Source organism: Perognathus longimembris, chromosome 6 (genome assembly GCF_023159225.1).
Source record: "Perognathus longimembris pacificus isolate PPM17 chromosome 6, ASM2315922v1, whole genome shotgun sequence".
NCBI classification, from domain to species: Eukaryota; Metazoa; Chordata; class Mammalia; order Rodentia; family Heteromyidae; genus Perognathus; species Perognathus longimembris.
Genome location: NC_063166.1, coordinates 86,027,069 through 86,053,337, shown reverse-complemented (window position 1 = coordinate 86,053,337; position 26,269 = coordinate 86,027,069). Strand labels below are relative to the sequence as shown.

Genomic DNA, 26,269 nt, shown 5'->3' with positions numbered 1-26,269 from the left:
AGTCCCACACGAGGCCTCCGCCGATGGTGGACGCAGGTGAGCACCCCAGAATGCGGGGCTGGCACACACTTGTTACCTCTCCAAGCTGCCACCCATCATCATGCCCCCAGACAGTACAGCACCCGTCACTGGTGCACAGTGCCCACCCCCGCCAGGCCACAGGGTGGGAGAGAAGGCGGCCCACCTCCCGACCCCCAGTCCCTGGCTGCCCCCCGATCAGCTCTCTGCATCCACGAAATGGCCTTTGGTCCCAGAGCCCATACCTTCGGCCCCTGGGGGCCAGTTCTCCCGGGGGTGCCTGGCTGGCCAGGGTGGCCCTGGGGGGAACAGAAGTGCTAGTCAGCAGCCAGGCTCACTCCCCGAGGAGTCAGACCTGCGCCCTGCCGCAGCCCTGCCCACGGTACCTGCACACCTGGGAGTCCGTGGTCCCCCTTCTCTCCTTTGACCCCCGGTGGACCCTGGAGGAGAAGGTGGACAGGGCAGCGGGGGAGAGGGATGGGAAGGAGGAGGGGGGAGGGTGGCACCTACCATGGGCCCCTGGATGGCACGGCCCTGGGTCCCTGGTGACCCTTGCTGACCTCCGGGACCCTCGGGTCCTATCTGTCCGGGTGGCCCTGGCTCCCCCTGGAGACAGGCAGAGGGAGAGAAGATCAGAGAGGCGTGTCCCCTCATCCCTCCCACAACCCTGGCTTTCAGGCCCAGCTGCGGGAACCTTCTCTGGAGCTCAGGTGACACCTGGGCCACCCCTGCCCTGGGAGTGTCCTGGCGAGACCCTGTGCAGCACACAAGCCGGCTGGAGGCTGCATCTCCAGGGCCACAGGGGAGGGGAGGCAGCAGGTGAGGTCCTCCCCTCCCCGGCCTCCCCACTGCAGGAGCTGCAGGGGCCTTGGTGGCGGGGGGGGGGGCAGCGAGGAGCCACAGGCCCACGTGTGGAGGGGGCGGGGCTGCCCTGAGCTCTGAACCTCAGACTCCACTCCGCCCTCGCTGCTCAGACAGAGGGGAGGGGAGGCGTCATGCTGCTCTGCACAGCTGTCAGCGCACAGCGACAGGTGGCATACCAGCACCCAGGCGCCAGCACACACGCCGCACGGCGCCCTAAGGACGAGGGGTAGGCAGCACCCTAACAACGGACAGCTGGAAGAAGGCACTGGGTTGTGTCCACACCACTGAACAAGCACTCAGCGTTTCCTAACACTGGCTTTCGTTTCCAAACATCTTGTGGAGAATTAAGAGCAAAGGGGTTTTACTATCACATGACAAGGGATATCTGAGTCTGCGTTTGGGGCATTTCTGTCTAGCCGGGTGGACGGTGGGAATGCTAGGAACGCTGCTGCCCCCGGCAGAACCCGCAGCCTGCCCAGCACCTTCAGGGCGGCCACCAGGCAAGAGGAGAAAACCCCACAGGCCAAGTGACTCCGTCCAGGGGAATCTCACTCTAAGACAGGCCTGAAAAAACCCAAGAAAAAAACCTGAAAAGACAAAACAATCACAAGCAAGAAAGCAAAGACAGAAGCTACATGCAGGGACGAAAACCTGTTACAAACCAGGAGACAGGATCTCTGATGAGAGAAAAGATGCATAATAGTCACAAAGAGATGCCACACTTAGGAATAAGAGTTGGCCAAGAAGATCTCTCAGGTTCTGCTGCGGGACGCGGGAGACGCCTTGAACCATTAATGGAGAATGCTGGTGCTCCGATGAGACAGCTCGGTTCCCAAAAAGCTCACTTGTCCCTTAGTCAGGCTTTAAGTTGAATGTGATGCCAGCAAACATACCAACTGGCTGAGATCTGAGGGTTGCAGCTCAAAACCTGCCTGGGCAGGAAAGTCCACTTATCTCCAGTGAACCATGGAGAAGCCAGAAGTGCGGCTGTCATTCAAGTGGAAAAGTGCTAGCCTTGAGCACAAAAGCTCAGGGACAGTGCCCAGGCCCCAAGTCCAAGCCCCAGGACTGACAATTTTTTTTTAAAAAAGCATAATAGAGAACCAGATCTCCTGGATATCAAAATTTAAACTAATGTGGTCTCCAGGACTCCCAGATTCACGATGTTTAGGCTCCTTCCAGATAAAACCCATATCCTCCCACATACTCTAAATCATCTTTAGATGCCTGTGGTACCTGCAGGCCTGTCACAGTCATGTACACGGTCCCTACACCATGGGGTGTAGGGAGAAAGACAAGATCAATATCTGGATGTGTTCAGAGCAACATCTGGATGTGTTCAGGGCAACATCTGTAACGTGTTCAGAGCAACATCTTGTATGTGTGCAGAGCAACTTTGTATGTGTTCAGAGCAACATCTGGCCATGTTCAGAGCAACATCTGTAACACATGTGCAGAGCAACATCTATGTGTTCAGAGCAACATCTGTATGTGTTCAGAGTAACATCTGTAACATGTGTTCAGAGCAACATCTATGTGTTCAGAGGTGTTCAGAGCAACATCAGGATGTGTTCAGAGCAACTTTGTACGTGTTCAGAGAAACATCTGGACATGTTCAGAGCAACATCTGGATGTGTTCAGAGCAACATCTGTAACATGTGTTCAGAGCAACATCTATATGTTCAGAGCAACATCTGGACGTGTTCAGAGCAACATCTGTAACATGTGTTCAGAGCAACATCTGGATGTATTCAGTGCAGACTTGACTTCCCCTGGAAAGATCCATCTGGGGCGGCTATGACAAAATGCACAGGGGAAGGCAGTCACGGTAAACATGGAATTCACCATGCCTGTGGCAGGGCAGGCCGCTTAGACGTGAGGAGCTGCAGGCTGGGTCTGCAGAGGCTGCGATTGGTTCCGGGGCCCCCCAAACCAAGGCCTAGGAGATTCCTCCTAGAAGCTTCTGGATGGACATGTCCTACTCTCAGACTAAGAAATACCTTTCAAAGTTGGTCGTGAGGAAGACAGAGCGGCGAGGTGGCCTGGGAGGGCCGGAGCGTGCGGGCCCACAGAGCACGTCTGCAGGCCAGGAGGGAGGCGTGGCTTCCTCTTCAAGGGCGGGTGGTACTAGGGACGCTCACGGCCCAGTGCTGCAGGCCAGTGCTCCGCCCCTTGAGCCACCCTGACAGCCTGCTTTGTTAGCTGTTTTTGAGACTGCTTCCTACTGTGTGCCCCGGCTGGCCTGGACCACCGTCTTCCTACGTGTGCTTCCCCAGATGGACTCCTAATCATTTTCTCCTAGGCTGGCCTCAGGCTATGATCCTCCAGGTCTCTGTCGCTCAAGTAGCTAGGGTTACATAGCCCGCGCCACTGTATCTGGCAACAACTGCCACTTCATAGGCACCTTGGGCACGGTGCATGCAGCCTAACGGCCTAATAATTTCTAGAAGCACGCGACAAGTGCACCTTCTAGGCTGGTGTGTGCCAAAGGGCACAGGGTACTGGGGCCCTGTCTAGGGTGGGGACTGTCCTCTTGCCCCTCGGAAAGGATGGCAGGCAGCTGGTCTCCTGTACCCCCACGCAATACACCCCACAAGTGTTACCTTGGGCCCTGGAACACCTTGCTCTCCTGGGGTGCCCGTCTTCCCAGGGAGGCCCTGCAAAGCACAGACAGATGAGCTGCAGCCCCACTCAGCCCTAGACCCCTCTTGTTAAGGGAAGGAAAAAGGGGTGCCAAGGGCAAAGACATCCCAGCCACCCGCCCCCTCAGTCCTGGGCATGTGTGGGTTTGGGCAGATGAGGTTCAGGTCCTGGCCCCCATGTGAGCTCAGGGGCTGCGCTAGGGACACGGGTGGGGCCTGCAGGAGGGGCCCTGGCTCCTTTGGGCTGCACGGGCAGCTCCAGCAGGGACTGGAGCACTGGCACGGGGCAGGAGAGGCGTGGTCTGCAAGGAGGCCCCCACAGGGCAGGAGAGGCTGGCTGGCTGGGCTCACAGTTGGTCGGATGCCACGGAAGCCCCTCATGAAGCAGAGCTCCCTGAGCCGTGGGTCTGGGGAGCCACTGGAAGCCTGCACTCCTCCTGGCGGGAACGAGCATGGGGCCGCCCTACCTTCTCGGTAACAGAAACCCCTGACCACCTTCAGGAAGAAGCTGCTGCACTTACCGGAGGACCTTGGGGCCCTGGGGGTCCAGGGGTCTCTGAGGAGTGGGCACAGGTGGAAGGGGAGGCCGGGCATACCTCTCTGTCCCTCTGGAAGGAAGGAGCTCATGCTGTGGACTCTGCCTGGCTGTCTGACCTCAGAGCTCCGCATGGCCAAGGACCTGGCCATGTCGAATGCTTAGACCAGCACAGAGCACTGGTGTACTGCCTGACCACAGGCTCGGCATGGCCGCATCGCACTGCACCACCCAGCCACAGGCCTGACGTGGCCACACTGGACCCCACCACCTGACCCCAGGCCTGACGTGGCCACACTGGACCCCACCGCCTGACCCCAGGCCTGACGTGGCCACACTGAACCCCACCGCCTGACCACAGCCTGACGTGGCCACATTGAACCCCACCGCCTGACCCCAGGCCTGACGTGGCCACACCGAACCCCACTGCCTGACCACAGGCCTGACATGGCCACACTGAACCCCACCACCTGACCACAGGCCTGACATGGCCAGACTGGACCCCACCGCCTGACCACAGGCCTGACGTGGCCACATTGAACCCCACTGCCTGACCACAGCCCTGACGTGGCCACACTGAACCCCACCGCCTGACCACAGGCCTGATGTGGCCACACTGAACCCCACCACCTGACCCCAGGCCTGACATGGCCACACTGGACCCCACCGCCTGACCACAGGCCTGACGTGGCCACACTGGACCCCACCGCCTGACCCCAGGCCTGACGTGGCCACACTGGACCCCACCACCTGACCCCAGGCCTGACGTGGCCACACTGGACCCCACCACCTGACCACAGGCCTGACGTGGCCACACTGGACCCCACCGCCTGACCACAGGCCTGACGTGGCCACACTGGACCCCACCGCCTGACCGCAGGCCTGGGATGGACGCCCCGCCTGGCTGGATGAGCCCTTTCCTGGGCCCTCTGCACATGGCTGGGCCCACGGGGAAGGGGAGCCCAGCGCATAGCAACTGCGTGGCTGCAGCTCAGGTGTCCTGCTGGCCCCCCAGAGCCTCTGGGGCGCTCCCTTCAGCCACCTGACCCCTGGACCACCTCCCCCGGGAAGCCTGAAGCCTGCCCTCATCTCTCAGCGCAGTGGAGGTCCAGGCGGGCCCCTCAGCCCACATCCTTCTCGGGGGGCGGGCCTCGCAGGGCTTCCCAGTCACCTACCGCCGCCGGGAGCTCGCAGCACCTGTCATGGGCCGCCCAGGAGTCACCACACAGGACCTGCAGCATCTGGAGCTGGAACTGGGGGGGGGGGCGGAGGCGGGGGTCAGCTGGACACAGGCACCAGAAATAGCCCAGACACGGCCCCCCAGGCCTGGGGACTCACTGTGGCAGAGCTGTTCTGGGGGCCCCTGGCCTTGGCCAACCTCCCCAGCGTGATGAGGGCGGCAGTTTGGAGGCTTCCAGAAGCAGGGGGGCGGATGGGCCTCTCAGCCACCTCATGGCAGTCCACGTACAGCCTGACCCTGGAGGGTCCCACAGCCACGTGCACCTGCGGAGGCAGCACAGGACGTCCTGGGCAGGCCAGGCCCGGGCCACGCGGAGGAGGGGATCCCCACTTGGGTCTTGGGCAGGCTCCTGACTCCACCCAGACCCACGAGGCCCGGAAGCCATCCCTGGCCTCCCCTGGACACCCGGCAGGTGCCTCCACAGGGCAAGGCCCCTGGGGCTACAGAGCTCCTTGACTCAGGTGAAGACGTGGCAGTGGAGCAGGTACGGTGCTCAGGCCTGTGCTCCTAGCTACCTGGAAGGTGGGGACTGGAGGATCCTGGTTCAAGGCTAGCTCAGGCATGAAGGGCTGTGAGACTCCATGTCAACAGACACCCAGCCTGAGGGCACCCACCTGCCATCCCAGCCACAGTGGGGGACCAGGTGGGAGGACCAAAGCCGGGCCAACAAAGGCACAAAGTGAGACCCCGCCTCACAAAACCAATGTGGAAAGGGCCTGGGGGCCTGGCTCAAGTGGGTGAGCACCTGCCTAGCAAGTGCAAGGCCCTGAGTGCCATCAACTACTACCATTAGTTAAGTGATTCATTTCAAAAGAATTGAAGGCAGGGGCCCCAGGGTCAGAGGCCTTGGACCGGTCAGCCCTTGAGGCGGAGCGCATCCCGTGCTCTGGGCTGGGGAGGGGAGGAAGTCGGGCTCGGAGCCACAAGCAGAGAGTTTCCGTACCTTGTGAAAGCTTCCAAAGAAAATCTTGTTGGCCTCTCGCAGGTCGAAGGTGGCCTCCCGCACGGTGGCCCTGGCAGCGTGGTTGAAGTAGGTCAGCGACTTCCTGCCAGCTGCCAGGAGGGGGGCGAGGAGCAGGTGAGAGCCGAGCGGAAGGCAGCGGGCGGGGCCTGCGGGGCGGGGCAGCCACCCCAGGGACAGCGGACCCTGCCCGCGTCTCCCCAAGGACGGGTGCCAACGCCCCGGCCGGGCAAGGCCCCACCTCCCCGGACCCATGAACCCCCAAGTCGGCACAGGGCAACCCCGTGGGGAGGGGCCGGTCACCGTCCAGAAGCACCCCAAGGATGGGCTGGAAGTCCTCCGTGGTCATCTGCCACAGAGCGAAGGCTTCTCGGGGCGTCTCTGGGAGCAAGCGTGCGAGGAAGAGGATGGTGTGCTCAGGCGGGAGGGCGGCGGGGTGGACGTCGCTGAAAGCGGGGAGGCGCCATGGGTGGAACCCAGGCGGCCAAGCTGGGCAGCACTGCAGGCCCAGCCTCGCCTCCCGCTGCTCCGTGGCCGGGGGGACCCCGCCCCTCAGCCCTGTGCCAGCTAGGGTGCAGGCGCAAGGGCACCCACCCTGAGTCCAGGCCTCCCCGCCTGCCTCCGGGAGTGACGAGGCCTGCGCGGAGGACGGAACCCCGCCTGGGTGCCTGGGGCCCTGGCCTGACAACTCCTGGCCCCCAGGACCGGCCAGGGTGCCAGTGCAGGCCAGGCAAGGGCTCCTGGGCGCCCTCGGCAGGGTAGGTCCTGCGCCCAGCAAGGGGAGGGGGCGGGGAGGGGCCTCACGACGTCTAATGAAGCTTCCCGACCGCCTGCAGCCTCTCTCTTTGCCCTTCACGTGCTCGTAGGATGGGAAGAGGGAGAGAGACGCCAGCCCTCTCCCCGTGTATGCCTCCGACCCCATGCCGGGAAGGCCCCGACTCGGGGGCCCAGGCCCCTTTACGACCTCTGTTGGAGTGGGGTCCACACCTGCGCTGGGTGAGCACACCTGAGAACCCCCTGCCGCCCTTGGAGCCTCAGAGGCAGAAGCAGCCCCCCCCCCCCAGGGCCTAGGGGGCGACTGGGAAGCTGATGTGCTCAGTGTTGTCCCGCACAGCTTTGCTGCGAGCGTGGCTGCTGCCTGAGTGGAGACGAGAGAAGCAGAAATGGGGCGCCCCGTGCTGGGCGCCAGGCTCACGGGGCCTGACAGAAGCGAAGTGGGCAGAGAGACCCGAGGGCAGAGCCACTGCGCGTGGCTCCACGGGAGCCACAAGGCTTGGACGCGAGAGAACACTGTGGGAGGCGTATGTCGCAAAGCCCAGAGCCAAGAGGCACCCTTCAAGGAGGGATGGCCGTGGAAACGCCAAGCCTGGGTGAGGACCTGAGACTGGCTCACCCCGCGGAATGGCATTGGTCAAAGACACCGCCACATGCTGGTGGAAACCACGGAGTGCTGGGTCTCCGTCGCGGAAGACAGACGCGTTAGTACAGCCACCGCGGAAAGCAGTGTGGAGGCCCCCAAACAATGGAAAGGGTGCTGATACCAGTGGCTCATGCCTGTGACCTTAACTCCTCAGGAGGCTGAGATGTGAAAACCAAGGTTCAAAGCCCGACAAGAAGAATAAGCCCATGGGAGTCTTATCTCCAAATAACCACCAAAAATCTGGACATAAGCTGTGGATCAAGTGGTAGAGTAAGTGCTACCCTTGAGCAAAAAAAGACTCAGTGAGGACACCCAGGCCCTGAGTTCAAGCCCCAGCACCAGCACCAGCATACACACACACACACACACACACACACACATACATACACATACACACACACATACACACACACAATTAAAACGAGAAAGACAATGTGATCCAGCTATATCACCCCTGAATATAAATCCAAAAGAAATAAAATGAGTTTGTTCATTTGCAGCAGTACTGCTCAATAAACAGTCCGTGTCTAAGACATGGACACAAGGAATAGATGAAGCATGTTGTGCATAAACACAATGACATGCTATACCGCCAGAAAGAGCGAAATCCTGTCATCGGCAATGACACGGACAACCTGGAGGACGTTAGAACTGGAGCATGGACGCCTGTTGCAAGAGGCAGGGACAGAGGGGAGAGAGGAACGGAAAGGATGGGTCCTGAGGCACACTCAAGGTAGAACGGGAAGGCTGGGACACTGCAGAGAAAGACAGAGACTCCACCCTGGCCCGCCCCGCCAAAAGAGACCCACCCAGGGCCTCACACACACACACAGAATCCTGTGTGTGGGCCACGTGGGAGGAGACCACGTGTGACTGCGACACATGCCAGGGAGTGGCCTCCGTCCACCACCAGAGATTGACGCATGAAGCCGGAAGCCCTGGGGTGAGTGGGTTCCGGTCTCGGGTTTGTGATGTGGCGTCGGGGGCTGGTCAGACTTGGGTGGAAGTCGTGGACAGGCCACGGGAGATGGGGCTAGTCTCCTCTTCATGCCCACATCTGCCCACCCGGTCTTCCACAGCCCCTAATTGCTGCCCCAGTTCCATCTGCCCTCGTACCTGACCCGCTGCGTCAGCTGAGCGTCCTTGAAGAGTGTGAAGGTCGGGGCCTGGCCCAAGGCCGAGGGCTCCATGGCCACGCCCGGGATGGAGGCGTATTCCCGGGCCACTAGGCCGAAGGCCACCATCAGGTCAAACCCTGGTGGAACGGGAGACGGTGAGTAGGGACACTGTTCAGAGGAGGACAGGGGTGGGAAATGGCAGCCAAGGGACATGAGGGTGGGCTGGCCAGGCGAGGGTGGGGGAGGGAGGCCCCCATGGTCTGGGCTCAGACTCTTGCTGGCCATGCCCATCTTACCCCATCCCATGCTATTCCCTCCCTGGGCCCCACTGCTGATGGTGGGGAAATGCTCAGCCGAATGCCTCTCCTGGACGGCCTAGAGTGGGCACAAGGTGGGGCTCTGGCACCCAGCCCCAACCACGAGCCCCATGCTCCATCCCTACATCGCCTCCAAATGGGCTTTTCTCTTGAAGGAAGACCTTGCTGTGTTCCCCTGGCCTGGCACTGCACCTTCGCACCGCCCCCTCTGTTTCCCACAGCCAGAGGACTGGCCACGGCCTGACCCACCCAGGCTCCGCCACGGCCTGACCCAGCAGGAGGAAGCAGAGGCTCCGCCTCTTCACATCATCATTGTCCCCTCCTCCCCCTGTTCCTCTTCCTCCTCCATCTTCCTCATCTTCTTCCTCTTCCTGTTCTCCCTCTCATCTCCCCCCTCCTCTTCCTTTTTCTCTTTGTGGCACTGGGATTGAACCTAAGGCCTCTCGTGTTCTAGGAGACAGCCACACCAGCTTTTGAGACAGATACTCTGCCTCTGGCTGGCCTCACGTGCAGGTAGACCCTCCCACACCTGCTCAGGTCCTGCTCCTGGGATCCCCTGTGGCAGTCCCTCTGCCCACCCGCCCTCCCCCGCCAGCTCTGTTGGCAGCCCCCCCACCAGCCGAGCCTGCCCAGCAGCGGGTTCACGAGAGGCATGGCTTCCGGAAGCGCTTCCCTGCTGGCCCAGGTGAAGCACAGTCTTCTCGCTGCTGAGCACCTGTGCACCCTTCATACACACACACACACACACACACACACACACACACACACCATGACTTTCTCACGACAGTGTCTGCTTGCAGCTCTCTCTGGTTCCTGGCCGAGCATCCTTGGAGAGGGAAGACTGGGGTCTCCCTCCCGTGAAACAGGAACAAGACTGCCCTGCCAGCCTCGTGGGGCTGCTTGAGGGGGTACGGGCGACCTCCCCAGCATCGTGTGGTGGGTCCCTGTTCCCACTGCCTTGGCCTCCCTCCGCCAGCGGGAGCCAGAGAGAAGCAGGCACACAGCCGTTGCTGGGTGTGTGCAGCACCTACCTGGGAGGGTGCCGTGGGGGTGCAGGGCCTCTGGGTACAGGGCCGGGCAGGCTGCTGAGAGGACACAGAGTCAGGGTCACTTCAAGCCTGACCCTGCCATAAGGGAGGGCCACTTCGGGGTAGGACCTCCTTGCTGTGGGCCCAGGGGCCGGCGTGGTACCCCCTCCTGTCCACCTTCTCTCCACCCTCCAGTAGGGCCCAGGACTGGTGGTCCTCCTCAGAGTCCTGGCCTGAGGCCAGGGGCTCCGCTCCGTCCCAAGAGTCTCCGATCCCCACAGCAAGGGCAGGAGCTGCCTCGGAGACAGGTGCCCGGGACAGGCTCGGCCCGTGGTTGGAGGCACCGGCCAGCTCCATGGCCAGATTCGTCTCAGAGCAGTCAGAGCGCACGAGAAGTGTGAGCAGGGCTGCAGCCACAGCCACGGCCCACTGAACGGTGAGGACCGTGTCCCCACAGCCGCTTGAGCCTCCCTGGGCAGCCCCGTGGTCATGGCAGAGGGGAGCCGGGGAGAGCGAGGCCGAGTCTGGGCCCCCTCTGGGCTGCTATCGCCCTCATTCCAGCCGACTGGGGGAAGGGCCACCTACCGGGCGTGTAGCGGATGGACGCAGGGTCGCTGCAGGCCCCGTCCCTGAAGCAGGCCAGGACGGTGATCTCGTACTCTGCATGCCTGCCCAGGCCCGGCAGGATGGCAGTGCTGAGAGTCCCCGCCACAGAGAGCTGGGGAGAGGAGGGGCCAGGTGTCCTCCCGGGTCATGGGGATGTCACACTGGGGGGCCGGGGGGGCTGGCTTATGGGCCCCGGGCCGTCCTGAAGATGAAGGATTGCGGGAGTGCACGGGCCCCGGGCCCCCGCCTGCCCTTGGGATCTAGAATGGTAGGGTCTTCTCGGAAGGGTCAGCCACCCTTCTCAGCCCCTGCACCTCGCGGGCCTTTCCCTCTCCCAAGGGCGTCCACTTGATCCGGTAGGCGAGCACGCCCGGGGAGCCCGTGGCCGCCCACGACAGCCTGGCGGCGTCCCCCGGCAGCGCCGTCACCGCCAGCCGGCTGGGGCCCGGGGCCCTCCCTGGAAGGCAGAGGTGCGGATGAGCGTCTGCCCTCAGACGAGGGTTGGCCCCGTGTGGGAGGCCCGCAGCCCAGCCCCCCGCCAGCCGCCGGGTCCTTGTCCCCACGCAGCTCAGAGGTCTGTGTCGTTTCTGGGCCTGGCCTGCTTCCCCCAACTTACTGGTGGTCAGGCGGCCGGCCAGTGTAGCAGAGCCCCCGCCAAGGTAGATGCGGGTGACACGCACCAAGTATGTGGTGGAGGCGGCCAGGGGCCCCAGGGCGGCTGACGTGGCGTCCCCAGAGGCCTGCGTCTGTGGGACATGGGCAGACAGACCTGTGTTCCCAGAGCCACTGCCAGGATGGAGGCCTGGGACCCTGAACGTGAGAACCCAGGACACACAGGGTGGGGGTGGACTCCCTTCATCCTCACAGCCCACACCAAGTGCGCCCTCAACCTCCCGGGCTGCCCATCCGTGCCTGTGCTTGAGCCCTCCACTCCCTCAAAGCCTAGCACAGTACTGACACCGTCCCTCAGCCCAGAGGCCGGCCGGAGGAGGCACATGTGCAAACCCCCAGGTCTGTGTGTGGACACGGGGTCCCCTAGGGGGTGCCCAAGGTCAGTGTGGTCACTGGATTCCCCCCGGGGTCCATGGAGGTCAGCGTGTGGACACTGGGTCCCCAGGGCTCCCCGAGGTCAGCATGTGGACACTGGGTCCTCAGGGCTCCCCGAGGTCAGCATGTGGACACTGGGTCCTCAGGGCTCCCCGAGGTCAGCATGTGGACACTGGGTCCTCAGGGCTCCCTGAGGTCAGTGTGTGGACACTGGGTCCTCAGGGCTCCCTGAGGTCAGTGTGTGGACACTGGGTCCCCCATGGGGCTCCCCGAGGTCAGTGTGTAGACACTGGGTCCCATGGGGCTCCCGAGGTCAGTGTGTGGACACTGGGTCCCCCATGGGGCTCCCGAGGTCAGTGTGTGGACACTGGGTCTCCAGGGCTCCCCGAGGTCAGTGTGTGGACACTGGGTCCCCCATGGGGCTCCCCGAGGTCAGTGTGTGGACACTGGGTCCCCAGGGCTCCCCGAGGTCAGCATGTGGACACTGGGTCCCCCATGGGGCTTCCAAGGTCAGTGTGTGGACACTGGGTCCCCAGGGCTCCCCGAGGTCAGTGTGTGGACACTGGGCCTCCAGGGCTCCCCGAGGTCAGTGTGTAGACACTGGGTCCCCCATGGGGCTCCCCGAGGTCAGTGTGTGGATACTGGGTCCCCCATGGGGCTCCCCGAGGTCAGTGTGTGGACACTGGGTCCCCCATGGGGCTCCCGAGGTCAGTGTGTGGACACTGGGTCCCCCATGGGGCTCCCGAGGTCAGTGTGTGGATACTGGGTCCCCCATGGGGCTCCCCGAGGTCAGTGTGTGGACACTGGGTCCCCAGGGCTCCCCGAGGTCAGCGTGTGGACACTGGGTCTCATGGGGCTCCCCGAGGTCAGTGTGTGGACCCGGGGTCCCCAGGGCTCCCCGAGGTCAGTGTGTGGACACTGGGTCCCCACGGCTCCCCGAGGTCAGCGTGTGGACGCTGGGTCCTCAGGGCTCCCCGAGGTCAGTGTGTGGACACCGGGCCCCATGGGAGCTCTCAGGACATCTGGGCCCAGGCCACCCTGTTCTCACCTGCCCGGAGTGGCCACCATCACTGGAGACATAGCTGACCTTGACCAGGCGCACAGGCCTCTGGGCATCCGCCCAGGCCACACGGGCCGAGTCGTGGCTCACGTTCAAGAAGTCCAGGTGCCTCGGGGGTGCCCGGGTGGCTGTGGGGCACAGCAGAGCCTTAGGGGCCCCAAACCCCGGCTCAAAATGCACCGTCCACCCTGGGGAGAGGTGGGTGGTGCTGGGGTTGCGAGGCTCTGTGGGTGGGGGGCACTCACAGGTCGTGGCACGAAGGCTGCGGGCCTCGCTAGCTTCTGGCCCGCGCAGGCTCTGCACGGAGACCTCGTAGCTCCTGCCTGGCTCCAGGCGATCCAGCAGTACCTGAGGCTGCCCCACCCGCACCTGGGGAGCAAAGCATGGAGGTGGCTCTGCTATAGCCCCATGCACCCCCCCCCCCCCGCTTGCCCAGCCTCATACCTCTTTGCTCTGCTCCTCGCCTGTGGAGGAGGCTGGCGAGTACCTCACCAGGTACTGGGTGGCCTCGGCCGAGGGCTGCCAGGTGAGGTGAAGGGTTCTGGACGTCACTGCAGCCAGGGTCAAGGCCTGGGGCACAGGCAGGGGTGCTGGGGGAGGGCGACCATTAGAGGGGAGTTTGGGAACATGGTACATGGAGAAATCAGACCCACAAACACAGGGCCCCTAGTCATAGGGCAAGGCCTGTGCAGCCGCCTCCCGGAGATGGATGGAGCAAGATGAGCGACTTTCCAGCAGGGAGCGAAGGGTGCCGAGCCTCGTCCCAGCCTGGCCAGGAGGAAAACAGGGTGCCGAGCCCCAGCCCAGCCTGGCTGGGAGGAAAACAGGGTGCCGAGCCCCAGCCTGGCCAGGAGGAAAACAGGGTGCCGAGCCCCAGCCCAGCCTGGCCAGGAGGAAAACAGGGTGCCGAGCCCCAGCCCAGCCTGGCCGGGAGGAAAACAGGGTGCCGAGCCCTGTCCCAGCCTGGCCAGGAGGAAAACAGGGTGCCGAGCCCCAGCCCAGCCTGGCCAGGAGGAAAACAGGGTGCCGAGCCCCAGCCCAGCCTGGCCAGGAGGAAAACAGGGTGCCGAGCCCCAGCCCAGCCTGGCCAGGAGGAAAACAGGGTGCCGAGCCCCAGCTGGGAGGAAAACAGGGTGCCGAGCCCTGTCCCAGCCTGGCCGGGAGGAAAACAGGGTGCTGAGCCCCAGCCCAGCCTGGCCGGGAGGAAAACAGGGTGCCGAGCCCCAGCCCAGCCTGGCCGGGAGGAAAACAGGGTGCCGAGCCAGGACCCAGCCCAGTTTGGCTGAGCTTTTTGGCTCACAGTTCTGGGGAAGCCAAACCACTGTGTGAAAAGGTGACAGCCCCTGGGCAGTGGCGTCGGGGTCTCCTGGTTGGAAGGGTGTTACCAGAAGCCACACGGGGAACAATGCCATCTTGGCGAATGCCAGGACAGCAGAATCAGAGGCAGGGAGCAGGTCAGGGGTCACCAGGGCTGGGCAAGGGGCCTGGGACCTCGGTGAGGGTGTGGTTTTCTTTTGGGAACAAATACGTTCTGCGACGGGCCACCCTGATGGAGGCTCCTAAAGTGCTCACTCGAAGCGGGGGAGTTGTTTGGCTCACGTCCTGTGTCTCTGTGAAGCTGTCACTCGTGGCAGTCCCGGGTCTGGCTGAGAGCCAGTGACCTCACTGTGGCTGTGGCCCAGTGGGGCCTGGCAAGGTGTGGGCAGTGCCAGCCGCACCCCAGCCCAGAGCGGGGCGGGCAGTGCCGGCCGTGAGGGGGATAGATACATTTGGTGCCGAGCAGAGGACACGGGGCCGGCAAGCCTGGGACCGAGCCTTGTGGGGGCGGCTGTGGGGGGCACCGCCCGGATGGGGCCAGGCCTCAGGCACCCCCACCTACCTGTGACGGCCAGGCCCTGCAGGCCCTCGCCGGCCCCACCTTCGTAGACAGGGAGCACGGAGATCCGGTACTGTGTGCTGGCGGTCAGGTTGCGAAGCTCCAGGGATGAGGTGGGCCCCTCCACCACCGCCTGGACGGGGGCCGAGGTGTGCAGGGCGGGGTGCGGGCGGCAGAGTGCGGGGCGGAGCGTAGGTCAGGGACATAAGAGATGCGCTCGGCCCAGGCACTGGACGCACGTACTCGCCCAGTCTACCCTCACCCCCCACAGCAGACGGGCACCAGGGCCCCGTCGGCACCCTCAGCCTGCATGCCCCCTCCCTTGTGTTCAGGGAACCCACCCTGCACTCTGTGTCTCCTCTTTGTCCACAGGTTATCTGTGGACCTGATGCCGGTGTCCAGCCACCGCTCACCAGCCCCTAGGTGTGGCTGGCTGGCGGAGTGCCCGTCAGGTACCAAGGGGTGGGGTGCTCACCTCCCTGGGGATGCTGCCCCTGGAAGATCGCCACACAACCAGATACTTGAGGGAGGCTGCGGAGCCGGAGTCCAGGACAGGTGGAGGCTGGAGGAAGTGACCCGGGTCACGTCCAGGCTGGCGGAGGCCGGGAGGGGATGCGGGGCTGGAGCAGGTGGAGCTGGTGTGGCTGTGGGCAGCCAGGCCATGGTCAGGACCAAGGGAGTGGCTTTGCAGGTCCCCCATGGCCATTTATAGAAAGGAAGGAGAACTGCCCTTCCGGCTAGTCCACAGCCCCGGGGGACATGCCTGGGCCCCTGCCCCGGACCCCTTACCTCGGCCCCGGCCTGGGCCCCTGCCCCGGACCCCTTACCTCGGCCCCGGCCTGGGCCCCTGCCCCGGACCCCTTACCTCGGCCCCGGCCTGGGCCCCTGCCCCGGACCCCTTACCTCGGCCCCGGCCTGGGCCCCTGCCCCGGACCCCTTACCTCGGCCCCGGCCTGGGCCCCTGCCCTGGACCTTCTGGCAGATGAGGCGGCTGAGCAGGCCAGCCAGCGTGGCCAGCTGGGAGAAGTCCAGCACGTTGTGGACGGTGATATCCAGAGGCCAGGAGGCCAGGAGCTTCAGTTCAGCCTCGTCGGCATTCTTCACGCCTGCTCAGGGTTAAGGGGGTAAGACTGCTGGGGTGCCTGACCTTCACCCTGCGTACAGGCAGGAGTAGGTGGGGGGCCCTACGGAGCCCCCACATAGGGAAGGGAGGACATCAGAGCCACGAGGGATGGGAGCTGGAGTCAGGGTGGTCTGGCCCGTTCGGTGAACCCTGAGCCGCAGTGGGGTGGTCCCGGGCCGGGCCACACAGGCCCCGACACGGTGCCCAGGAGGGAGGGACGTGGTCCCCGCTGGCTCCAGGGTCCACTCAGAATCCAGTTCTGCAGCTGGCAGGGGAGGCACACGCTCTCCTTGCTGACCAGGAGCCCCCCCCGGGCCCCAGGCGCTCCAACCCAGGGCTAGGGGAGGTGTGGGCTCACCCACAGCAAAGACGTCAATGTCCAGGCCCTTGAGGACGCGGGCAGCCGTGTGCACATGGTCCTGCGACTTGCCGTCCGTCACCAGAATCACCACCTGGGCGGCCTCCCGTCGGAGACCTGCCGCCGGCTTCAGGTTCTGCCCCAGCACGTGGGTTAGGGCGAGGCCTTGGGGACAAAGCAACAGGCAGCCGCCACAGCCCTTCCTCTGGTGCTCTCTCGGCTGCTTCCAGCGCACAGACCAGAGCTCTCTGCCTGCCCACCCACCCGGGCCGTCGGCACCCAGGGCAAGTCAGATGCCTTCTCCCTCCCAGGGCCCCTCTAGCCCAGCCGGGCCTGAGGTCTCGGGGGCCAGGCTGAGTGGGAGGAGGATCCAACCAGCACCGGGTCTGATCAGAAGAGCCACTGGCTTCCAAGACACCCACCAGGCCCACAGTTCTGCCAAAGATAAAGGATGCTGTCCTCTACGAAGGTGCAAACCTGGCTGGGAGTCGGCACCGCACACATGGTCAGGGCCAGGGCTCCGGGAAGGAGGCCGGACAGGACGGAGGCCCCACGGGATGGAATAGGGCCTAGGATGGAGAGCACCCCTACCTGTGAAGGTGTTTCCTCCCTTGTAGCGAAGGCCACGCACCGCTGCCAGCACCTGCTCCCTGGTGTGGAAGGCATTGAGCTCCCACTCCGTCCGGGGGTCCCCACTGTACTGCGTCAGGCCTGGGGGGAGGGGCCCGCAGACTGAGCTCCCACTCCGTCCGGGGGTCCCCACTGTGCTGCGGCAGGCCTGGGGGGAGGGGCCCGCAGACTGAGCTCCCACTCCGTCCGGGGGTCCCCACTGTGCTGTCAGGCCTGGGGGGAGGGGCCCGCAGACTGAGCTCCCACTCCGTCCGGGGGTCCCCACTGTGCTGTCAGGCCTGGGGGGAGGGGCCCGCAGACTGAGCTCCCACTCCGTCCGGGGGTCCCCACTGTGCTGTGTCAGGCCTGGGGGGAGGGGCCCGCAGACTGAGCTCCCACTCCGTCCGGGGATCCCCACTGTGCTGCGGCAGGCCTGGGGGGAGGGGCCCGCAGACTGGGGTCGGAGTGTAAGGTGGCCCGCAGGGTCACACGGGGCAGCATAGCATCCTGAGAACCGCCTGCTGGGTGTACGGCCTCCTGGGGCTCTGGACAGATGTGGCCCCTCCTGAGGAGACACAGCTGCAGGCCCGGGGCTGACAGGAAGCCTCCGGAGTCTTTCCAGACCAGGCCGGCAGCGCGGCTGGTGCAGAGTTGTTGTGTTGGCTGTGTGAGCCGCGGGCCTCGGCGGCGAGCGGCCTTCCCCTCTCTGCTCCTGGCCAGCGGGTATGCCTCGGGCCTTCAGCACCCCTTCCCCTTCTCTGGGGGAGCCACTGCCCCTCCGCAGGTGAGACACAGGAGGCCCAGGCCACAGGGAGGGAGAAGACGTGCGCTCACCTACTTGGACTTTGTCTGGCCCAATCTCAAAGGGCTCGATGACGCTGGCCAGGAAGTCTTTGACCTGCTGAAAGTGTCTGTGGCCGACGCTCCAGGACCCGTCCACCAGGAAGACCATGTCCGTGGGAACAGGGGGTGTGCAGCGGAAGTGGGGCCCCGCTAGGAGTGGGAGGGCGGGGTGGGTCAGGCCGGGGGGCTTGGCTGCAGCAGGCCTTGGAGGACCTCCCTCTAGGCAGAGGTGGAGAATCTCGCAGTAATGCCGGCCAGTGGCCTCAGCTGAGACCTCCCAGGAGACCGTCGACGGCCTGAGGGGCCACGGTGGCAGATCTGCAGTCCTCGGCCCGGACCGCCCGCCCTGCGGCCCCGAGGGGTCCCCCCAGAGCGGAGCGGGTCAGCATTTCCCCCAGCGCCAGCAAGAGCCCCCGGAGACACGCAGGCCTGAGCCTCCATCCTTCCTGACAGCACCTGGTGGGTCGATCCCCAAAGCCAGGCCAGGCCTGGGGCTGCTGAGCACCCCAGCACTGGGACACTGCCGCAGGCTGACCCCAGCCTGGGGTGGGGGCTCAGCTCCACCCCCAAAGACGGCACTGGCGGAGGTGACCCCCGTTCCGCGGGCCAGAGTCCCAGGGCACGGGGTCGGGACGCAAGAACCCACCTGAGCGGCCGGGGGACTGGCAGGGCCCTCCCTCCAAGGACGACAATCGAAGGGGGGGACGAAGTCACAGACAGCCCACCCCCACCGGCCCACGGCGGAGCCTCCCCGCTCACTTGGCCTCGCCCTGCGCTCCGTGGAGGCGGCCTCGTGGCGTCGGCTCTCCGGGTCCGGAGCTGGTTGCGCGGGGTCCTGCGGCTGAAGGCCCTGGCGCGGCCGCTGACCCACGCTGCTCGCTCCTAAGGAGGACGGAGCCACCGCCCGTCGGACCCCGCGGCCCCCAGTGCCGAGGTGGGGGCAAACCCAGGCACACGACGGGCAAGCTTACGTTACAGCCAGCGCGTAGGCTCAGGGAGGAGGAGGAACTTCCAGACACAGGGTGGACTCGAGGACCGGCACGCCCCTCCCCAGGGCTCACCTGCACTCAGCTCGGGTGGATGAGGAGTGGGCAGGTCCAGGTCTGAAGCAAAAGTGACTCCGGGCTGAGGAGTCGGCTCGGGATTCTGTTCGAGGTCTGGGCCCCCCGGAGGAGAAGGGGTGGGCTCCGGGCCTGGTCCTGCGGGCCTCCAGCTGCTCCTGCCTGGGGAGTTACTCTTCAGATCCTCGACTGCAGAGAGAAGGGCTGTCAGGGTCCCCTGGGGGGAGCAGGGGCCAGGCTGAGGGCTGTGCCCATGAGCCGTCGTGGAAGAGCGCCGCCACGGGAGGTGAGCCTGGAGTCAGGGCACACGAGAAGACCTCAAGACGCCTGTGGGCAAGCCGGTATCCAAACCTAAGCCCTGGGCTCCCATGCCCTGGGCTCCCCTGTCCGGGGCATTTCTCCCACGCCCACCCCCCAGCTGGGCCCGGCGGAGGGCGGTGGACTTACTCACAAACTCCCTTCGCGCCAGCAGCACAGGCCCGGAGCCGGTGAGCTGAAAGATCTGCACGCGGTAGCCCTTGGAGGGGCTCAGCCCCCCCACGGTGGCCTTGGGCGTCTTGGTGGTCAGCATCACCTCCTGCTCCGAGTCCCCTGGGAGGGGTGGGAGCGCTGTGACGGCTGTCAAGGGGTGTGCCTGTGCACGCAAGTATACCCGTGTGGCGTGTACTCATGTCTTCACGTGAGTGCGTGCGCATGCAGCCATGTGTCCCTGTGAGCCTCCCGGGAGTCTGCAGCGTGTGCAGGGTGTGCACACTCACGTGTCCCTGTGAGCCTCCTGGGAGTCTGCAGCGTGTGCGAGGTGTGCATGCTCATGTGCCCCTGTGTGCCTTCTGTGAGGCTGCGCATGCAAGGTATGCACGCTCACGTGTCCCTGTGTGCCTTCTGTGAGTCTGTGTGTGCGAGGTGTGCACGCTCACGTGTCCCTGTGTGCCTTCTGTGAGTCTGTGTGTGCAAGGTGTGCACACTCACGTGTCCCTGTGTGCCTTCTGGGAGGCTGTAGCGTGTGCAGGGTGTGCACGCTCACGTGACCCTGTGTGCCTTCTGTGAGGCTGTGTGTGCAAGGTGTGCACGCTCACGTGTCCCTGTGTGCCTTCTGTGAGTCTGTGTGTGCAAGGTGTGCACACTCATGTGTCCCTGTGAGCCTTCTGTGAGGCTACAGTGTGTGCAAGGTGTGCACGCTCACGTGTCCCTGTGTGCCTTCTGTGAGGCTGCAGCGTGTGCAAGGTGTACACGCTCACATGTCCCTGTGTGCCTTCTGTGAGGCTGCAGTGTGTGCGAGGTGTGCACACTCACATGTCCCTGTGCACCTTCTGTAAGGCTGTAGTGTGTGCAAGGTGTGCACACTCACGTGTCCCTGTGTGCCTTCTGTGAGGCTGTGGTATGTGCAAGGTGTGCACGCTCACGTTTCCCTTTGTGCCTTCTGTAAGGCTGTAGTGTGTGCGAGGTGAGAACACTCACGTGTCCCTGTGAGCCTCCTGGGAGGCTGCAGCATGTGTGAGGTGTGCACGCTCACGTGTCCCTGTGCACCTTCTGTGAGGCTGCAGTGTGAGGTGTGCACGCTCACGTGTCCCTGCATACCTATGCACTGCATCTCCTCACTTGACTCTGTAGTCACAGCGCGTTGGTGTGTATGTGCACGTGCACATGTCTGTGGCGCGTGCTTGTGAACCTGTTCTTTGTGCCTGTGTGAATGCATGTGTGATAAATTGATGTCCGTGTGTGTGCATACACATCGATGCTTCTCACATCTGCCGGAGCATGTGTGCACACACTTGTAGTGTGTACCCACACGTGTGTATGTGTGTGCTTGCCTGCGTGAGTGTGCACGTGTGGCGTGTGCTCACATTTCTTCTGGATGTGTCTGTGTGCTTGCATCCCTGTGTGGGCTGATGGGCTGAGGGGGTGGGGAGGGGGGACTGGCTCTCCTGGGGACACACAGGAAGGAAGGGTGACACTGTTCCCCACTCAGCTCTCTGGGGACCCGTCAAACCCCCACCCCCACCTCCTGCTCTGTGCCCGGAACAGACAGGGCTGGAGTTCAGTGTCAAAAGCGAAGGACCTCAAGGAGGACCCTGCGCCACCTCAGAAGGCCGGGCCACGGGGGCCGGAGCGGAGCTGGAGAGCCTCGGGCCTCCAGCCCCAGGCCGGCCGCTCACATTCGTGCCAGAGGAAAGCAGCCTGCGCTGACCGCAGCTCTGCGCCCCTCCCTGGGCCCTCCTGGGGCTGACACAGCCAGGACCTCATGCTGTCTGCGAGCCAGTGGCATGCGCGCAGGTGCTGGACACACTGGAACAGGTGGGAGCACCTTGCTGGTCCTGTTGGTGTGGGTTTGAACAGGGCCTTGTAGCCCACACTAGCTCACCTGCCATGGGCTTCACCTGCACCCTGTAGCCAAGGCTGCTGCCCTCTGAGTCTCTCCACTTCATTTGCAGTCGGTCCTCAGGCAGCACAACCAACCTCAGGCGGCTGTTCACTGTAGAAACAGGATGAGCGGATGAGCTGGTCACCCCAGACCCCACCCCCCCACCCCCAGTGACTTGCTGACCGCCTTCAACTAAGGGAAGCCTGAGAGGCGTGGTGGCGCAGCCCCAGCCTGAAGGGGGCTTGCCACTCAGAGGCTACTGGGCAGAGGAAACCACCCAGGCCCGAGAGCTGCCACCGAGGCGGCAGCAGCAAAACGGAATCTAGTCGGCAAGGTGGCTCAGGCCTGTAATCCCAGACGCTCAGGGGGCTGAGATCTGAGGATTGTGGTTCGAAGCCAGCCCTGGCAGAAAAGTCTGAGAGGCTCTTCAATTAACCACAAAAAGTTGGAAGTGGACCTGTGGCTCAAGTGGTAGAGCATTAGCCTTGAGTGAAAAAAAAAGCTAAGGGAGGGCTGGGAATGCGGCCCAGTGGTAGAGAGCTCGCCTCATATGCACGAAGCCCGGGGTTCGATTCCCCAGCACCACATATGTAGAAAATGGCCAGAGGTGGTGCTGTGGCTCAAGTGGCACAGTGCTAGCCTTGAGCAAAAGGAAGCCAGGGACAGTGCGCAGGCCCTGAGTTCAAGCCCCAGGACCCCCACGAGTGAGTCAGTAGTGAATCTGGCCTCACCCAGTGGTGCCCCATCCTAAGGGAGGGTCAAGACAGTGCCCGTGGGCGGGACAGCAGCCGAGTGGAGGCAGCCTCTGCTGACCCGCCCAGGCCTGGCAGCTGGCAGGCCTCCTACTCCTAAGTGGCGCCATGGAGGGCCCAGCTGCACCCGGCCCCGCAGACCCCTCCTGGGGCACGGCCCCTGCTGGGGTGGGCACCGGGGCATCTAGCGAGGCATGCCAAGCGGAAGCTCAGCATGGGAGTGACATCTGCGCACCCCGTGTCGGTGTGGGTGCCCGTGCCCCATCTTGCTGTGGAGGAAGGGCCGCCCGGAGCCAGGGGAGGAGGAGGGGGCTGGGCTGGCCGCCGGGCAGCTTCCGAGCTGCGCTGTGAAGGGCTGGCCGCGGAAAATGAGGACAGAGATGGCTTCTTCGTTGTAACTGGGACAACGAGACGGCCACAGCCAAGGGATGGCAGGGCGGACACAATGGTCCATTCAGAGTGGGAAGCAAACGAGGCCTCTCCAGACGGGGCCCCGCTGCTCTGGGAGTGCCCCCCGAGCGGCAGGAATGTGTGGGGACACGGCCAGGGCTCCGGAAAGCCGGCTGTGCGCGGCCCCTGCCCCCGCTCATGAAGAGCCTTCTGTGTCTCCCCTGCCCTCCACACGCCGGGGCCCGCGCAGCTTGTCCCTGTGGACAGCACAGAGGACAGGGGCTCCTCACTCGGAGGTCACTGGAGCTTGGTGGTGCCCGGGAGGCGGATGCCGGAGGACACGGCACCCCAAGAAGTGAACGCTATTCTCTGGGAGCTCGGACGCCCCAGGAAAGGGCATCAGGGCCGCCCAGCCCAGGAAGTAATGTCGAGGCGTGAATGGAGCCTTGAAGGATCAGGGAACACAGGAACTTGCCTTCCGGGGCCCCGCCTGAGCCAGCGCCTTCCCGGAGAGCCCCGCCCAGACCCAGCTGCCCTGCGGCCTAATGGATGACAGAGGGGCCTTTCTTTCTGGGGAGGTGGCCGGATGGAGGCAGCCCTCCCTCCAGTTACACAGAGGGGGCCAGGTAGAGGCCCCACTCCATCCCAGCAGGGGAAGATGGGGGCCTTTCTTTACCCCAGGTGTGTCTGAAAACTTAAGGAAAGGCCTATGTGGAATGACCAAGGCAAACATTTAATAGAGAATTAGCGCAGAATATGTCATTCACCTACGTAGAAGCACAGAGCACACAAAGGCTCACGAAGCAAGGCTGAAAGGCTACAAGGCCAGGGGTCAGAGGTCAAGGCCAAAACAGGGAGGTCTGGTCAGGAGCCGGATGCTCTTCCTGCCTTTGTGTCTGTTGTCATGATGGCGCTCACTTAAGCAGATGTTCCATCTATGGGGAAAGGGCCGCTAGGGGCGGCGGAGGCAGCAGGGGCCCTCCTGACGGAGGTGGCGAGGGGCGCGGCCCCCAGGACTTCCCTCCTTACCTTGCCCATGCACCAGCGCGCCGCTCAGCCACATCCACAGGCAGACGCCCAGGTGGGAGACTGGTGGGCTCATGGTGTGCAGCCTGCGAGGAAAGGCCGCGCTTTGTGACAACAGGCCAGCACGGACGCCAGCAGCACGGGCCTGGACGGACTCCTGTTCCTGAGGGTCCATGGACCATAGAGATGCCTCGGCACGGAACACAGAGGAGTCTCTGCCAGCCTCGACCTTACCCTCAAGGCCACCCGGGTCGGGTGACAAAGCAGGCGGGTCGGGGGGCCCCTGGCAGGAGGGGCTGTGGACATGCGGACTGGAGATAACCAGCGTACGCCACCTACCACCTGTCTCTAGCACTGAGAGCCCCTGTGCCAGCGAGGCCCCTGCTCTGCCACAGACCCTGCTTGCCCTGGACCGGACAGCTGCGGATGCCAAGTGCACCCCCGTCCCTCCCTGTGTCCTGAGGGACCCAGACCCCTCTGCTGGAGGTCCCTCCTCATTGCACAACTGCCAGCTTTGAGCTCAGGGGTCCCACCCGGGGGATGGGACCCTCTGAGCAGGGGCCCAGCCGTGGTTGGGTTGCTGGGAAACACTCCCTCTGCCCCCACCATGTGCATCTTTCCGGTGTTAAGCAAGGCTCCGGTGCTGAGCAGTGAGTCCAGGCACGGGCAGCGTTGGGGAGGTGGCCCTGGGCTGACCGAGAGCGTAGGGCGGCCCCGTGAGCCGCTCCAGTGGCACACAAGCTGGATTGTCACCGCCAGGGCCAGCCGGTGAAGGGTCAGGACTGAGTCCCAGGACTGAGCCTGCCGCAGTACCTGGCTGCACTGCTTCCCCTGCCCTGCCCTCCGGGACCGAACCCGTCGAGGTGGCCCGGTCACAGAGCGGAGGGATTTCTAGGGGCCCAGGACTGCAGGCATGGCACCCACCTCCTGCGGCTCCACCGAGAGCGTCCCTTGTTCCTCGGGGCCATCTGGTTCAATCGGCTGGCTATGGCCACAGGCAGTGTGAAGCTTATGAAAGGCCCTCTCTCGACGTCACCGCCCGGCCCACCCCCGGCCCCTTCACCCCGCCCGCTGCTGTCTGAGGCATCCCCACCAATGGGAGACGCAGATTCAGCCCCCACTACCACCACCACTCGTACCTAGGCAGGGTTCCTGCCAGGGGCAGAGGGTGAGGAGGCACAAGCCAATCACCTTCGTCCCTCATCTCAGGACATGGTGGACCCAGACACAACATGAGGCTCTGAGCCTCGCTGGGGGGTGCAGGCCGGAGCCCAGCAGGCGGCTCCCCGCCACCTCTGCCTTCCCCCCAGGACTGTCACCTCCCGAGCCCCTCCCCTCTGCACAGGCCAGGGCGGCTCAGTCCAGTGGGCTGGCTCCAGAGACCCCGCGGACGCACAGTCACGTGGAAGCAAGCAAGCATTTCAACGTCAGCAGAGGCTGACAGGCTAGCCCTCCTGGGGTAGAGAGTGGCCACCTACTCTCAGGCAGGGGGGTAGTTACATAGTGTCAAGAAGGCTGAAGGCAGAAGGGGCTGGGAACAGGTAATCTTCTGTAGTCACAGCTGGGCACTGGAGCTATCAGACAGCCAGGGCAGGACACTCTACAGGGTGACTTATAGCGGGGAAAAGATCCCGTATCTGTCACATAGCTGGGACAATACGTTCTACGGCTGGACACTAGAAATGGCCACGGGACCAGGTATGGGTGTGCTGTGTCAGCAGTATGTTGCTGACAGGGTTGGGAGTATGTACAGTTTGGATGGGACTGGGCATCTGTGGAAACTTTCTGTATCTTGGCACTTTAGCCTGGACGATACCCTTTGTATCTGGGCACTTAGAAACAGCCACGGGACCAGGATAGAACATCCCAACTGTGCAGCAACTTGTTGAACCGTTGGGGGTGGGATACGTGCGGTTGGGGTAGGAATGGGCGATTGTGAGCAGTGACTCAAGACAAAGGCTGTCAACCTAAAATAGGGGTGAATATGCTAACACCCACAGGCCAGATGTGCAGTGAGGGCTCCTAGCCGCCTCAGGGGCGTGACCCACCAGCCCTGCCCCCGTAAGGCCCCACCCCGGTAAGGCCCTGCTCCCTCAAGGCCACCCGCTCCACCTCCGGTCTCATCCAGCTCACCAGGACGGGAGCTGGACTGGCCTGCAGGCCCCTGTGGACCTCGCCACTGGCTTCGCTGGGGAGGCAGGGCCTGCCTTCCTGTCCTGGGCACATCCACAGAGACCTCGAGTGACCTATATTCTCCCCCTGCCCAGTCCCCATCCCTGGCTGGACAGACAGGCCGCCCCTCCCATCACACAAGACACTCAGAAGTTACCTGCAGCTCAGGCCAGCAACCGCTGGCAGCCCGCGCGAGGGGAGCTCCAGGGACATGCAGGCCCCACAGCCCTGCGGATGGGGCGGGGACCACCCCTCCCTGCAGCCCTCGCTGGGGCTGAGGACACAGCGCAGCTGGTGTGTGTGCACCCAGGTGCCAGCCTGGGCTAGCCACTCCGCAGTCCCAGCTCACCTGAGGGTCCCTGAAGAGCACACGGCCCCGGGACACGGGCGCGACGCAGGGCAGCACGGCCCCGAGCGACCCTCAGGCCTGCGGGAAGCTTCCAGTGGGGCCCAACCTTCAGTGCCCTCAGCACTGGCCGGCAGAGGATCCCAAGACGCGTAGGGCGAGAAAAAACGACCCCTAGTCAGGCGTACGGGGTCTGGAGCAACAAGCAGAGGCTGACTTGAGGTCCGGCCATCTCTGGCGGTCCTCTGGCCCGGAGCTAGTCTGCAGCTGGAACATCTTCCAAGCTCACCCTCCACTCTGCCACTCAGGCAGAAACTTGAGGGCCTACAGCCTCGCAGGGCCTGGGCACTGCCCTAGCTCTCAGTGGCTGCCGGGCCCGGCCATTTGAGGACTGCCCAGAGGCAGGCTGCCGGTGTCACCTGGCCAGGGTCACATGCAGTGAGGACACGGGCTGGGAGAACTGGATGCCTGCAGCACTCCTGCCCAGCCTGGGCT

The 26,269-nt window shown here is 64.0% G+C and overlaps 1 protein-coding gene across 1 annotated transcript in view; it reads right to left on the bottom strand.

Moving 5' to 3' along the window:
* The window catches only part of Col20a1 (collagen type XX alpha 1 chain), a 30,093-nt gene extending 4,043 nt beyond the window's left edge, over positions 1-26,050 (bottom strand). Inside the window, 31 exon segments of the mRNA XM_048349441.1 lie at positions 264-317; positions 405-458; positions 529-624; positions 3,486-3,539; positions 4,046-4,132; positions 5,235-5,312; positions 5,398-5,562; positions 6,243-6,352; positions 6,564-6,706; positions 8,797-8,935; positions 10,147-10,200; positions 10,729-10,861; positions 11,064-11,206; positions 11,366-11,495; positions 12,845-12,984; positions 13,102-13,225; positions 13,301-13,446; positions 14,736-14,865; positions 15,208-15,257; positions 15,260-15,376; positions 15,674-15,838; positions 16,214-16,378; positions 16,805-16,924; positions 17,657-17,815; positions 18,727-18,915; positions 19,174-19,317; positions 21,089-21,199; positions 23,260-23,419; positions 24,181-24,241; positions 25,778-25,900; positions 25,992-26,050. Coding sequence (XP_048205398.1) covers positions 264-317; positions 405-458; positions 529-624; positions 3,486-3,539; positions 4,046-4,132; positions 5,235-5,312; positions 5,398-5,562; positions 6,243-6,352; positions 6,564-6,706; positions 8,797-8,935; positions 10,147-10,200; positions 10,729-10,861; positions 11,064-11,206; positions 11,366-11,495; positions 12,845-12,984; positions 13,102-13,225; positions 13,301-13,446; positions 14,736-14,865; positions 15,208-15,257; positions 15,260-15,376; positions 15,674-15,838; positions 16,214-16,378; positions 16,805-16,924; positions 17,657-17,815; positions 18,727-18,915; positions 19,174-19,317; positions 21,089-21,199; positions 23,260-23,419; positions 24,181-24,241; positions 25,778-25,900; positions 25,992-26,050 — 3,603 coding nt within the window.
* Positions 26,051-26,269: the final 219 nt, after the last annotated feature.